General features: G+C 33.4%; 1 protein-coding gene across 2 annotated transcripts in view; it reads right to left on the reverse strand.

Annotated features, from left to right (window-relative positions):
* Window positions 1–15,175, reverse strand: part of LOC132154396 (receptor-type tyrosine-protein phosphatase mu-like) — a 186,365-nt gene that overhangs the window by 138,206 nt on the left and 32,984 nt on the right. For both annotated transcript variants that reach the window (XM_059562927.1, XM_059562926.1), the window contains exon 2: window positions 1,280–1,402. In XM_059562927.1, the coding sequence (XP_059418910.1) occupies window positions 1,280–1,402 (123 nt within the window). The remainder of the gene's footprint in view (window positions 1–1,279; window positions 1,403–15,175) is intronic.

The raw sequence follows: 15,175 nt of genomic DNA on the forward strand, positions 1-15,175 counted from the left end.
TTTTTAAGAAGACTGATGGAAACACAATACGTCAATATGCTTTCTTAAGATAAATGTCTAGAGAGCCGACAATGAGTTGTATTGACAACACTGAAGAAGACTGTCCTGAACGTGACCCCGCTCAAATAAAACACTTAAACCAGCCTAATGTGATTAAGCAGACCGGTCTGTTCTGATGGTTTTAGACACTGACTGAGTGATCCTGAGAGATCCTGTGTAAAATGAACAATAACTGACCGAGAGCTGCTTTAGTAATTCTGAAATAAATCACAAGGCCACTGAGAAAACAAGATTATTTTTCTGAACTCATTGGCAGATATTTTTATTATTCTTGCTTTAAGCAAAAACTCACGTAATTTAATGTCATCTTGCTGCAAGTAAGTCTATCTTGATTTAATTCTCATAATGCATTCATGACCGTTTTGATCCAAAATAGATTCATTATTATTATTTTTTTTTATAAATGCATAGTTTTTAGCAAGTGAACAAAACTTTGCAAATGCATTAAGAACCTCAAAAAGCACATCATTTAATTTACTTCATATTTTTCACCAATTATTTTTTAAGAGATATAACCATTTTTAAAAAGTTGCACATTTTGGATTTACTATTCTAAGATCACAAAGCCATTGTAATAAATGTTGTAAATGTAATCAAATAAACTGAATTCAAAGAGAAAGTACAGTTATTTCTTTCTTTGGACCCCATTGGCAGATATTTTATTATTCTCGTTTTGAGCATAAATACACATGATTTTTTCATAGTTTCTGGGTCACGCTTGGTACCTTCATGGTCAAAAGTGACCGAAGACTTAAAATGTAATGCTTTTATTTATTTATTTATTTTTTTTCAGGAAAATCTATGTAATAAATTTGATATTTTTTTTACTATTATTTAGATTTTTGAAAGGGATTTTATGATACTATGCAATATTTATACAATTTTTTATGAGCATTTTCTTTGTCATTTTTGAGCATGAAGCTACCAATGAATTTATTTATTTATTTTACTTTTCGCCCCTTTAACATATGCAAATCACGTCCATGATTTTTTTTGTGTGTTCACAAGCCTAATGTAAACAAATGCACCAAATTTCATCCCATTCTGATAAAGCAACTATTAAAAAAAAATCTAAATGTAACATTTTCTGTCAATTTCGACCAAGTGGTACATTGAGGAGGCCATTGAGAATCTTAACCTCCATCAACACAGATGAACCAATAAATCAAGCATGAAATGCAACTAATGCATCAGTAATTGATCGGAGTGATGGTCTCACCCGGTGGCACCCATGGGTCCAGTGAAGACTTTTCACTGGTGTCAATCTGTTCCCAGTCCAGGTCATCGTCTCGCCCTTGGGTGTATCCACACGACGAGAAGGGCTTCTCAAAGTCACAATCTCCTGCAACAAAAGGACAGACATTTATATTATCGGCGTGTTTCCCATTACTATGGATGGAAATTAGCTAACACATCCACTCGGTGCCCTCCTCCTCTTCATAATGCAATATGCCAAACAACATGAGCGCTTAAACCGCGATGTACACGAGGCACAACATACATTACCATCATTAGCCGTGCCTTGTGCCAATTTCACAATGACAGAAATGAAGTGTCCAAAGTCTATCATCGTTAAACGCTGGGCCGCCGCTGCACCAGCGAACATTAATGTGATTCATTTCACAGCGGCGTGCGACCAGACTTCCCCTTCACATCATCTGCCATTAGCTTTCATTCATCCTAATTCTCCTCGTGGGATACACAACACCGACAGGTCATCTGCGCTTTTAATTCCTGCAATAAACAGGTGAGAATAAACAGAGGAGCTGTATTTATGAACCCATTAAAAAATCTGCCATTTAAAGGTTTTTGAGGCTCTTCGACTGTCAAACATTGATGTTTTTGGTCTCACATCCCAAACCAGACGGACTCAACCGAGTTCTGTGAGAGTTGCACACTGCAAAAATATTTTTTTGACTTATTTCTTAATATCTAAGTATTCTTAAATCAATTCTTGAGTATCCTTGAAACAAGAACAAATATCTGCCAAAGTGGTCAGAAATATAAACTTATTCAAAGAGAACACAATAATTTCTCTCTCCCCATTGGTAGATATTTTATTATTCTTGTTTTGAGCAAAAACACACATAAGTTGGATAAATTTATCAGAAAATAAGTATTACGTCATTTTTCTGAAATCGTTTTGTAAATGTTAATGTATCCTGATTTAAGGGATCTAAGGGAATGAAATGTTGCAAATGCTTTAGGATATGCTTTCCCTCTTTAATTTAATTTAATTTTTAAAACGTATCTTATTTATATATTTTTCACCACACATTTTTACAAATACATTTTAAGATATAAATCCTTTTAAAAGTGTTATACGTTTCTTGTTCGGGTAATTTTGAACCCAGGTATGTATGGAGTACAACTAGTGTCAAAAATAATTTTGTAAAATTATACATGGAGTTTTATAAGTGTCAAAACTTTGTAAAATATATTAAGTATTTCCCCCCATTTCTCACATAGTTCTAGATTGAATTTTGTTAATAAACATGAATATGTATGCCTATTGATCATTGCAGCATGAAAATAAATATAAGACCAAAATGTATTTTGTTTTGTTAGAAATAAATATGTAGGTTTTATACATTTGTACTCTTTTTGAGCAGTCATTAGGAATTTAAAATTCATTCATTAATGAGAAGTTGCTGATCATATATAATGTCTTTTTAAATGAAAAATATGAAGCTATGATGATTCTTCAGGTCTAAACGCACCCAGAATGTGAATATAGCATACATATTTTGAATGTATTGTGAAGGTTATTACAACGTCTTTGTAAACTGGAGCTCGGACTGCTGCAGAACTTTTACCAGCGTCCGAGTGAAATTAATGTTCAAGGCTGTAATTATGGGTAAACAGAAACAGGTGCGAGGAAACGATTATTGGCACATTTTTAGCCCCGTTGCTTACAAGCGCTGCGCTGTGATTTATTCTGTGTGCGCTGAGTGCATCTGAACGACCCGACGCAAGGCCAAAAGTTCTCTGCTCTCCAGAGGAAATGGAAAGTAATGGTGAAATAAATTAATATTTCAGGACACGGTGCTGCAGCGCTCACAAACTCACTGTAAATCAACACAGGAGCTGCTCAACACACACACACACACACATGCACAGATCAGCAACAAAAGACTATTTAACACACACACACACACACACATCTTCCTCTTTGCACAAATGCACAATAATGCTCACATAAACAGGAAAAACAGAAAAACACCTCTTACACGCCAGATCTGATCTATCACTCTTGAAGCATGATGACTGAGTGTGTGTGTGTGTGTGTGTGTGTGTGTGTGTGTGTGTATTAGTGATAGAGCGAGAGTGTGTGTGTGTGTGAGTGTATTAGAGATAGAGAGAGAGTGTGTGTGTGTGTGTGTGTGTGTGTTAGAGAGAGAGAGAGTGTGTGTGTGTGTGTTAGAGAGAGAGAGTGTGTGTGTGTGTGTGTGTGTGTGTGTGTGTGTGTGTGTGTATTAGAGAGAGAGAGAGAGAGAGTGTGTGTGTGTGTGTGTGTGTGTGTGTGTGTGTGTGTGTGTGTGTGTGTGTGAGTGTATTAGAGATAGAGAGAGTGTGTGTTTGTGTGTGTGTGTGTGTGCGTGTATGTGTGAGCATGTGTGTGAGTGTGTTAAAGAGAGAGAGTGTGTGTGTGTGTGTGTGTGTGTGTGAGTGTGTTAGAGAGAGTGTGTGTGTGTGTGTGTTAGAGAGAGAGAGAGAGAGTGTGTGTGAGTGTGTTAGAGAGATTGTGTGTGTGTGTGTGTGTGTATGTGTGTGTGTGTGTGTGAGCATGTGTGTGAGTGTGTTAGAGAGAGAGAGTGTGTGTGTGTGTGTGTGTGTGTGTGTGTGTGTGAGTGTGTTAGAGAGAGTGTGTGTGTGTGTGTGTGTTAGAGAGAGAGAGAGAGAGTGTGTGTGAGTGTGTTAGAGAGATTGTGTGTGTGTGTGTGTATGTGTGTGTGTGTGTGTGTGAGCATGTGTGTGAGTGTGTTAGAGAGAGAGAGTGTGTGTGTGTGTGTGTGTGTGTGTGTGTGAGCATGTGTGTGAGTGTGTTAAAGAGAGAGAGTGTGTGTGTGTGTGTGTGTGTGTGTGTGTGAGTGTGTTAGAGAGAGTGTGTGTGTGTGTGTGTTAGAGAGAGAGAGAGAGAGTGTGTGTGAGTGTGTTAGAGAGATTGTGTGTGTGTGTGTGTGTGTGTATGTGTGTGTGTGTGTGTGAGCATGTGTGTGAGTGTGTTAGAGAGAGAGAGTGTGTGTGTGTGTGTGTGTGTGTGTGTGTGTGTGTGTGTGTGTGTGTGTGAGTCTGTTAGAGAGAGAGAGAGAGAGAGAGAGAGTGAGAGAGAGAGAGAGAGAGAGTGTGTGTGTGTGTGTGTGTGTGTTCAGCTGCTGATATATGGACACGTCAGTGTGTGATTCAGTCGTCAGGCTGTTAGTGTGTGATTTATGCTCTGAACGCAGTCTGTTTTAAAGCCCGGCGCTTCACTGATGACAGATATACTCCATTGTCTTCCTGCAGATTCATGCAGTAACTGTTATCTGATGATATATTCAGGCTTTTGTCCGCTTACACGAGCGAGAGGACAGCAGATTTAGTGAGCGCTGAGAGGAGAACGAGCTCATCTTCTATTCAGTGTGCGTCAGGAGACACTGGAGGTGACAATAGAGCCAGACAGCCTTGAAAGAGCCGCTCTGACAGCAGTTCATGAGCTCGGAGCGAACAGTGAGGAGGAGAGACTTCAGGCACTGTCTGCATGTGCTCCACAGGCTTCATTACAAACACAGACACACACTAACCAACAGCACTATCATGGCACCAAAACTGACTCACATAAAAAATACTTTGTGCATACTTTTAAAAAAAAATTCAATTAAAGCAGGCAGCTTTACCATACAGTTATTAATGTCACATTTTTTTTTACGTTTTAAAAACAAACTTTTATTTTAAAGCACAGCCACCACAAAATCAGACTTTGTTTTGAGATCGCTCTGAGCTTAAATACAGATTTCAAAACATAAGAAATAGTAATAATAATACGAGCAGCATTCAGATATAACGCACTTTGTAATCGTTAACATTTCATAAGTAACTATAATTTAATTACATGTTTTTATTTCTCAGTAACTGTAACAGATTACTGTTATATTCATTTTGTAATTAAATTATGTCATGCTAGTTACTCCAAGTGAAATAAAAATACTAGACTGTGTGAAAAACTAACTTTTAAATAAACCCAAAAACTAAAAACCAAAACAAATAAGAAATAAATGGAAACTAGAAAACTAAAAAAAATACACTAAATGGAAAAGAGTTTTAGTTCTTACAGTGAACGAAAAATATAAAAACTAAATATTTCTGTTACTTCAAAAAAGAGAGAGAATAAATAAATTATAAAAACCAAAACTCTAGATATTGATAAACACTATAACAGTAACTAACACTGTATATAATCGTATATACAAATAACACTGGAAAAAAAATAGAACTAAATTTTAATTTAAACTAATAATCCTGTTGAAAATACCTGCATATTTTTGCTCTGCATGAAAAACAAACAAATAAATAAATTAATAAATTAATAAATTAATAAATTAAATTTTTATTAATTAATAAAAAATAAAATAAAATAAAATTTAACATACAATAATATACGGAAATATTTATCTCATAATACTGGGAGACACAAGAACCAATGACATCAAACCTGACAAAACACCAAGAAAATCACACACTGGAACATTTTCAGCAAACATCAACTTAAATTTGGTTCTGTTCCTCACACAAAACTATCTTAAGTGCACCAGTCACAAGAACTACAGCCGAAATACTTCTGCGCTGCTTTTTGTCCATTTTGGTGCATGGAGGCATCATTTGCGACCCAGAACGTTAGCTTCATGAGTTTGGACGGACATGGGTTATTCTTGTCCAGCTCGGTCAGATCAGGCTCTAGTGAGGCAGTTAGCTGACTCTTACATTAGCAAGCGTTCTCCATCAGACATTGACATCTAAAGCTCAGTGTGTGTTTACAGTCGGAGAGCTCGAGTGGGCAGAAAACCCTCCGTGTGCTGCTCTCAGGGAAACTGGCGATTCTTCACGCCGGATGACGAGGCGCTCGGGACAGAAAGCAGGTTACGGCTGCTTAATATGTGGAGTCATACATCAAAAAGACAAATGCAAATCAAACCCGTGGCGTCAACCTCCGCCACGCGGCGCAGAGCCTCTCCTGAACACTTCACACGCGGCTAATCTCTCATATCTGCTCAAACACACTTCAGCTCCGCGTGAGGCGCACAACACACGCTTCCCGTCTGCCCATTGATCATCTGTGTTTGTGATTCTCAAATGTGTGTTTGTTTCTAGAAATGCGCATAAATCTCAGACTCCAGGGCCCCGGGGCCGACTGGAGTCAGTCAGTGTTTGAGCTCGATTGTTCTGTGCATCCGAACGCTTGCGTGGAGGACAGGAGGACAGATGATGAAATCACTGTTTAATTAGATGCATGACCTATGACATCATCAACATAAGATTTGGGAAGTGTGTTCTCATTCCTTGAAGGCATTTGTTCAGCCAAAAACAATATGCGTAATATAATATAAGATATTATGTGACCCTGGACAACAAAAAAAGTCTTTTTTTTTTCAAAACTGGGATTTATACATCATCTGAGAGCGGATTAAATCATCTCTCCATCAAATCAAAAATTTGGACCCTTACAATATAAATATACATCTATATATATTTTTTTGGCTATTGCTACAAATATACACCAGCGACTTAAGACTGGTTTCGTGCTACAGGGACACACATAATATAATATAATATAATATAATATAATATAATATAATATAATATAATATAATATAATATAATATAATATAATATAATATAATAAATATAATATAATATAATATAATATAATATAATATAATATAATATAATATAATATAATATAATATAATATAATATAATAAATATAATAAAATATAATAAATATAATATAATATAATATAATATAATATAATATAATATAATATAATAAATAAAATAAAATAAAATAAAATAAAATAAAATATAATATAATATAATATAATATAATATAATAAATATAATAAAATATAATAAATATAATATAATATAATATAATAAATATAATAAAATATAATATAATATAATATAATATAATATAATATAATATAATATAATATAATATAATATAATATAATAATAAATATAATATAATATAATATAATATAATATAATATAATATAATAAATATAATAAAATATAATAAAATAAAATAAAATAAAATAAAATAAAATAAAATAAAATATAATATAATATAATATAATATAATAAATATAATAAAATATAATAAATATAATATAATATAATATAATAAATATAATAAAATATAATATAATATAATATAATAAAATAAAATAAAATAAAATAAAATAAAATAAAATAAAATAAAATAAAATAAAATAAAATAAAATAAAATATAATATAATATAATATAATAAATATAATAAAATATAATAAATATAATATAATATAATATAATAAATATAATAAAATATAATATAATATAATATAATATAATATAATATAATATAATATAATATAATATAATAATAAATATAATATAATATAATATAATATAATATAATATAATATAATATAATATAATATAATAAATATAATAAAATATAATAAATATAATATAATATAATATAATATAATAAATATAATAAATATAATATAATAAAATATAATAATAAAATATAATATAATATAATATAATATAATATAATATAATATAATATAATATAATATAATATAATATAATATAATATAATATAATATAATATAATATAATATAATCAATTAAACCTACAAGTTTTCGGTTTTTATATTTGATGGCATTTCTTTATGCATTTAGATGTTTCTTATTTAAATTGATAATAAATACAAATAAAATATAATATAATGCATGATGCATGACCTTTGACATCATTAACAAATGATTTGTGAAGCGTTTTCTCCTTCCCTGAACATCTATTTATTCCACTAGAAACTTATCATTTCCTCAATATCATGTCATTACAAACCTTTCTTTCTTCTGGTCAAAACAAAAGAAGATATTTTGGGCTCCAATGATGCTTGCTTCCCAATGATGAGTAAATGATGACAGAATGATGATTTTTGAGTGAAATATCATTTTTCAATAGTTTTTCCCAACCTGATATAAAAGCTCCATATTTGAAGATTTTACAGAGAAATGTAACCTTAAATATGCATCTGTTCCTCACACAAAAACTGTCAAAACACTGCCTAATTAGACACATTACCCTTGACATCATTAACAAATGATATGAGAATCGTTTTCTCCTTGAAGATCTATTTGAGAAGCGATTAATTAAAGTGCAGCTAATAATAAACCAGTCAGAATAGTCAAATCAATCAACCTAAAAGAAGATTTCACCCAAAAATCATCATTCTGTCATTAATTAGTCATCATTTACTCGTTACAAACACGTCTTTCTTCTCTTGAACACAAATAAATCAGTGATGTTTACTTCCCAAAGTTCTTCAAATGATCTTTTGACTTCCACAGAAGAGAGATTTTAAAATACATGATAATTAGTCATTAATGACAGAATGATGGTGTGTGGCTAAAATATGCTTTTTAAAATAGTTAGTCTATTTATTTTACTATTCTAATTTTACACCATTATATAATTAGCTGCACTTTATTATTATTTTGTTATTGACAGATCACATGACCTCTGTCTTCACTCCCATTGGTAGTTTCCAAATCACTAATTTGCATAAGGCTCTGCTCAGCCAATCATGTCGACTCAAATCAAAGCATCAAAACAACATTTACCTTTTGAATGTCCTGATTAAATAGACATAGTTTAAAACAGGGCTGCATGAAAAAACAAACGTATTTTAATCATGATCACGATTTCTGCTTGTCTTGATATATTAAGCACAACCTTCTGCCATTTTTGCCCACTGCTTATTTATCCTGAAGATGTTTCATTTTAGTTTGGCATTTGCATTATGTTGCATTGGTAACAAGCCTCCACAAGCTTTAAAGGTTGCGGTTGCCAGATTTCAAGAGTTTAAATCCCCAAACAAAGCTTATTTCTCAATTTGATACATCTTCTTCCCAGAGCGCACACTTTCTACATTTTGGGAAAAGCACCGATGAGCTGAAAACACCAGCAAACATGCACGCTAGAAAGGATCTCTACTGAGATATTCTGCTCAATAAAATAAAATCTAATATTTCAAATTATCATACAGTTCTAACTCGACAAATGAAACTTAATCAGCAAAATCCCGTCCTTTTCTGACAATCAGAATGATTTCATACACTCTGACCAGCCGTGATTTCTCTTTCACTGTGCACAGACAATTAGTTTCAGCTGTAGCAGTGATTAAACCAGCTCAAGCCATTCTTCATTCTGCTAGTAAAGCTACTGATATCTGCTCTGAAGAGCCAAATCGCTTCGTATCAAACTCATTTAGAGCATTTATCAATGCGTAGAGCAACCTTTCCAGCCAAACAAATGATGTGTTTGTTGTAGAGCGGGAATGATGGATGAAAAACGCTTTCTCTGAGGTCTGATAATGCCATTATCTCTCAGAAAGAGCTTGTTTCTGGTGTTCAGGTGTGGTTAATTAATATTCCCCCAGCAGCAGGACTCTGTATTGGTGTTATCCGTTAGAGCCCTTATTGATTGATTAATTGAATTCAGTCTCGGACTCTGAAAAGACCTCCTCATCCACAATTATTTATCTGTAAACAGCCAGTCGCACCTTTGGACACGAGTCTCAAACTCAATCTGGCGAACGGGGCGTGCTTTTACAGACCGAGCCTCTTTCGTCCTTGAAATTAAATGCTAATGCATTATTACAGCATTTAACACAGTTGTTTTTCATGTGTGCAGGTTGAAGCGAACCAAAAAACGTGATATCTAGCTCCTGGAATGCTAATTTGGGCTAGTAATCTGGGTTTTGAGTAGCAATTGGGCGCAATTTTGTTGTGAAAACCTGGCAACCCTGACACAATGGATGAATCATTATCAGTCTTTATAGCCATAATAACTCGTGCAGATCAATATAATACACTGACAATGTATTTGTGATGATTGTGGAAAATCACAACCCACCAACTACATTTTAATTTTAGTTATTGTTTTAGTAATTATGATGGGTTTTTTTTAAACATACAAATAGTTTTTAACACACGTAGGTTTATTTTAGGAACATTGAGACTATTTTTTTATATAGATTTTTGATTAGTTTCTATGTTCGGTTTTCATTTTAATTTTAGTTAAAGTTTTATTATTTTTGTTATTTTTATTAGTTTGGATGTTTTAATATATTTAAATAGTTCTTAACACACAGTTTTATTTTGGCATAATTGAGGTACTACTGTAGTTTTAATCAGTTTTTATTTTTAGATTTCATGTTTCCATTTAAATTTTACTATTAACGTTTTTATTAATATTTAGATTTTTTTATATATTTTTATATTATGCTTCTATTGTAATTGTACTATAGATTTTATTAATATTCTGAATTTTACTTGAATTGTTTTAAATATAAATTTTACTATTTGTTTTATAAATTTAAAAAATACATTTATTTTCTAATTTTAGTTCATTTAGTAATTTGGTTGTGTGTTTTTTAATTTTTCAATATTTTTAAATAATATATATTTTTTAATGTCTATACAGGTTTAATATTTTCTTATTTAAATTGTATTTATTTTAGTACAACAAGTTAAGCTAAATGAAAATGAAAAATGTTTGTAACTACATGAAATAAAATAAGATTACGTTTTTTTCTGTATTTTATTTTATTTCAAGTAACTAAATGTCTAATTTTCACAATTAATCGAAATTAAATCGCAAAGGCAATAAATCGCGATTAGGCAGAAGCAGCGATTGAGTTCTTATTATTATCATTTTCATCATAATAAAGTACATCTATAATTAAATGCTAATCAACAACAAAATGTGCTCTCGGATGGAGCAGCATTTACTACATAGAACCATAGTCAATTGCGATACAATTGCGATTAATCGAGTTCCTTCAATTAATCGTTCAGCCGTACTTAGAAAGCACTCAGAATGAAGACACCAGATCCAAATGCATGGATCACAAACAGAGGCATGTAGTGTGTGTTTGACTTTAGTGACTCTCAGCAGACGGCGAGTAAAGACAGTGAAGCAATTATCCAGCGCAACACGATCCTTCGAGCGCCTCTCCTCGGCAGCATCAGGTAAAGTGTGAGGCTAACGAGGCAAGACAAGGGGAGTAATTGACAAGGCCTGTGCATGTCAGCGCAGGAACCGCTTTAAAGAGATTTCATTTACTCCGACAGCAAAGCGGACACACGGAGAGAGTCGAACGCATTTGTCCCCGTCAGCCGAGCTCATAACGCCTCACACGTCGTCGCATGTGTTTTTAAAGCGTTGGAGAACACACAATGCTCTTCAGAAGCACACAATCACACAAATCTATCCATCTTTTTAGCAGCGCCAGCCAGGGGCGAGAATCGATACGACCGCCCCTCGATAGAGGAGCCAATTTCTCCTAAAGATTTTCCAGTCAGACTTAAAAGGCCTCTTGTTATTGCAGGAGGAACAAAAGTAAACTTTCAGCATTTGACCACGCTGGGGAAAGATCTCAGGAGAACACAATGCTGGAGACACACACACACACACACACACACACACATACGTTTATCCATCTCAATGAGAATGCATCACATAATCGAGATATTAATGATGACTACATGCAAACCTAAACTCAAAAACACAGGGCTCATTTAATAATAATTGCATGGATTCATTTTCTTTATATGCACTGAAGAACTTTCACCTTCCACTTACCAAAAAGAATTTGTGAAAAAAAACATTTTGCTCTAAATCAATACAGCCATAAACAAAACTAGAAGGCAAAATAATGAAATGGATGAGTCGACCCGGCTGAAGGTCAAAACCGTCCAATTACAGCAAATGTCCCTGTTATGAATGTAATTAAAACAGCGGCGTATAACAGCATACATGAGCTCTAGTTAACCTAATCAGATCCCTACCTAGACGACACACAGGCTCCTGATGTGAAGAAAGACAGCAGGATCATTCCTGACAGCACCACATGCATCTCTAATGGAGAAATCAATCCAGGATTCAAGTCGAGTCAGATCTGTACAGAGCTTTCCACAATACACAAGGTTTCAAATGAGTGCTTTTTGTTCAGTTCAAGTGATTCAAATGTTGTCTGGTTTTGTTCTGTCAAAAGATTCAAATATTAAGAGATTCAAAAGTCAGTCCGTTTTGTTCAATTAAAAGACTCAAACATTGGTAATTTTGTTCAAGTAAGAGATTCAAACATTAAGAGATTCAAACATTAAGAGATTCAAACTTTTGTTGTTTTTATTTTTCGATTAAAAGATTCAAACGTTTGTTGGTTTTGTTCGATTAGGAGATTTAATGTCATCTGGTTTTGTTCAGTCAAGAGATTCAAATGTTAAGAGATTCAAACAACGGTCAGTTTTGTTCAATTAAAAGATTCAAACATTAAGAGATTCAAACATTAAGAGATTCAAACGTTTGTTGGTTTTGTTCGATTAAAAGATTGGTTAGTTTTGTTCAATCAAGAGATTCAAACATTAAGAGATTCAAATGTTTGTTGGTTTTGTTCGATTAAAAGATTGGTTAGTTTTGTTCAATCAAGAGATTCAAACATTAAGAGATTCAAACTTTTGTTGTTTTTATTTTTCGATTAAAAGATTCAAACGTTTAGAGATTCAAACGTTTGTTGGCTTTGTTCGATTAATAGATTGAAAGATTGTTTGGATTTGTTCAATCAAGAGATTTAAACATTAAGAGATTCAAACATTTGTTGGTTTTGTTCAATTAAAAGATTGGTTGGTTTTGTTCAATCAAGAGATTCAAACATTAAGAGATTCAAACATTTGTTGGTTTTGTTCGATTAGGAGATTTAATGTCATCTGGTTTTGTTCAGTCAAGTGATTCAAACAACGTTCAGTTTTGTTCAATCAAGAGATTCAAATGTTAAGTGATTCAAACAACGTTCAGTTTTGTTCAATTAAAAGATTCAAACATTAAGAGATTCAAACATTTGTTGGTTTTGTTCGATTAGGAGATTTAATGTCATCTGGTTTTGTTCAGTCAAGTGATTCAAACAACGTTCAGTTTTGTTCAATCAAGAGATTCAAATGTTAAGTGATTCAAACAACGTTCAGTTTTGTTCAATTAAAAGATTCAAACATTAAGAGATTCAAACCTTTGTTGTTTTTATTTTTCGATTAAAAGATTCAAATGTTAAGATATTCAAACGTTTGTTGGTTTTGTTCAATTAAAAGATTGGTTGGTTTTGTTCAATCAAGAGATTCAAACATTAAGAGATTCAAACCTTTATGGGTTTTTATTCAATATTCAAACATTGGTCATTTTGTTCAATCAAGAGGTTTAAATGTTGATCAGTTTTGTTGCAGGTGAAAAGTCTGACGCTTGAACACACACTTCAGACAGTAATGAAAGTGATTTTAAGACAGCGGTTAGTTTTGTTGTAAGCGACAGTAAACAAGATTCACTGCAACCACCAGCTCAATGAAGACACAAACACAAGACAAGAGAATATTATAACCTCATAATGCATTCAAAACTGAAACATCTCTCTAAAAAAAGTCAAATCTTATTCTAAACAGACTCATATGTGTGTGCATGCAGTGTATTTTAATGAGTATGTGATCATTATCCTTGCAGCACGCTCTCGTCAGACTCACGTCATTGGACTCAATTATCGGGTCGAGTCTTGACATGACAGGTTTCTGTCTATGTAGAGCGCTCACAGACAGCGAGACAGCTCACTTCTGTCTCTCTCTGCCAATTCAGCAATTACCAGTCTTCATCGTCCACCAGATCCGTTCAGATAGCCGCTAACAAACACCTCGTCTTTCTCCCGCACGTCCCTGAAGACGCCGCCACCAATCAATCTCAGCTAATTTAAAGCGCTGCCAGCCCTGTCTCTCTGCTCGAGCGGCCCTCAGGGGCCCGGGACTCTCTTCTCTCTTTCTCTGATTTCACTTCTCTACTGGCAGCTCCCGGCGAGCAGCTCTCGGTCTACATCACATGTATTTATACTGTCCGTTTGGGCACCTTGAAATGGAGAGGATTTCACCAATCAATCGCTATATCATCATCAATCAAGCCGTCGCTCTCGCTGCTATCGATCGGATGCTGAAATGGAGCAGTCGACCCACAGGTTTGGACGGATAATCTGGCCCGCTGGCTTCGTGCATTTCTCCTTTCAGCTGATACGTGTCAAAGGAGAGAAAGAAGAGACGGTTGACAATTTCTGCTAAAAACACAAAATAAAACTCAGCTCAAGTGAATGAATCTAGGTCACTGGCTGCTAAAATAGATCAATGAGTTTAGATTCTTAATAGAAACTGATTTGCAGACATTTGAAATCATTGAAGATCCTCATGGAGAATAAAGATGCACAATATGCAGAACATGCAAATGCAAAAACTTCAAAAACACACCTACTGTATACCTACAATTCACTCCAGTTTTTAGTTGAAATTAACACTAGTGGCAGTAAAACACCAATGACTTTTATTCCTTTCACACAAATTGTGATTACAGAGGCAGGTTATCAATTACTAAAGACTTTTTTCTTCATGTGCTTCCCTGAGCTTTAAACACTTTTAAATGGTGCATGATTTGTAAACTAATACATTTTGATAATTGCATTGCATAACCAACTCCGTATTTGTCTCGCTTTTCTTACATTCAGTAGTAAACTTGCTCAGTAGCGTACCTGGTACAGCATTGAGCAGTGATTCACATTAAAAGAAGCAAGGGAATATGCCATTGGTTGTTTCATCAAATGTGTTTTTATTTCATGATTGGTTTGCTAACAATATCGGTTCGGTTTAGTGTAGATTCTACGATATTTTCAAACACAAACCTTTAAGTGCCAAACACCAGATAGTTCATTTCCAAACTGCCGCGAAATGCAAAGTCCAATTTGATATATTTTTGAAATTTTAAATATATAGCTGAAATGT

The sequence above is a fragment of the Carassius carassius genome, chromosome 12 (assembly GCF_963082965.1).
Source record: "Carassius carassius chromosome 12, fCarCar2.1, whole genome shotgun sequence".
Classification (NCBI taxonomy): Eukaryota; Metazoa; Chordata; class Actinopteri; order Cypriniformes; family Cyprinidae; genus Carassius; species Carassius carassius.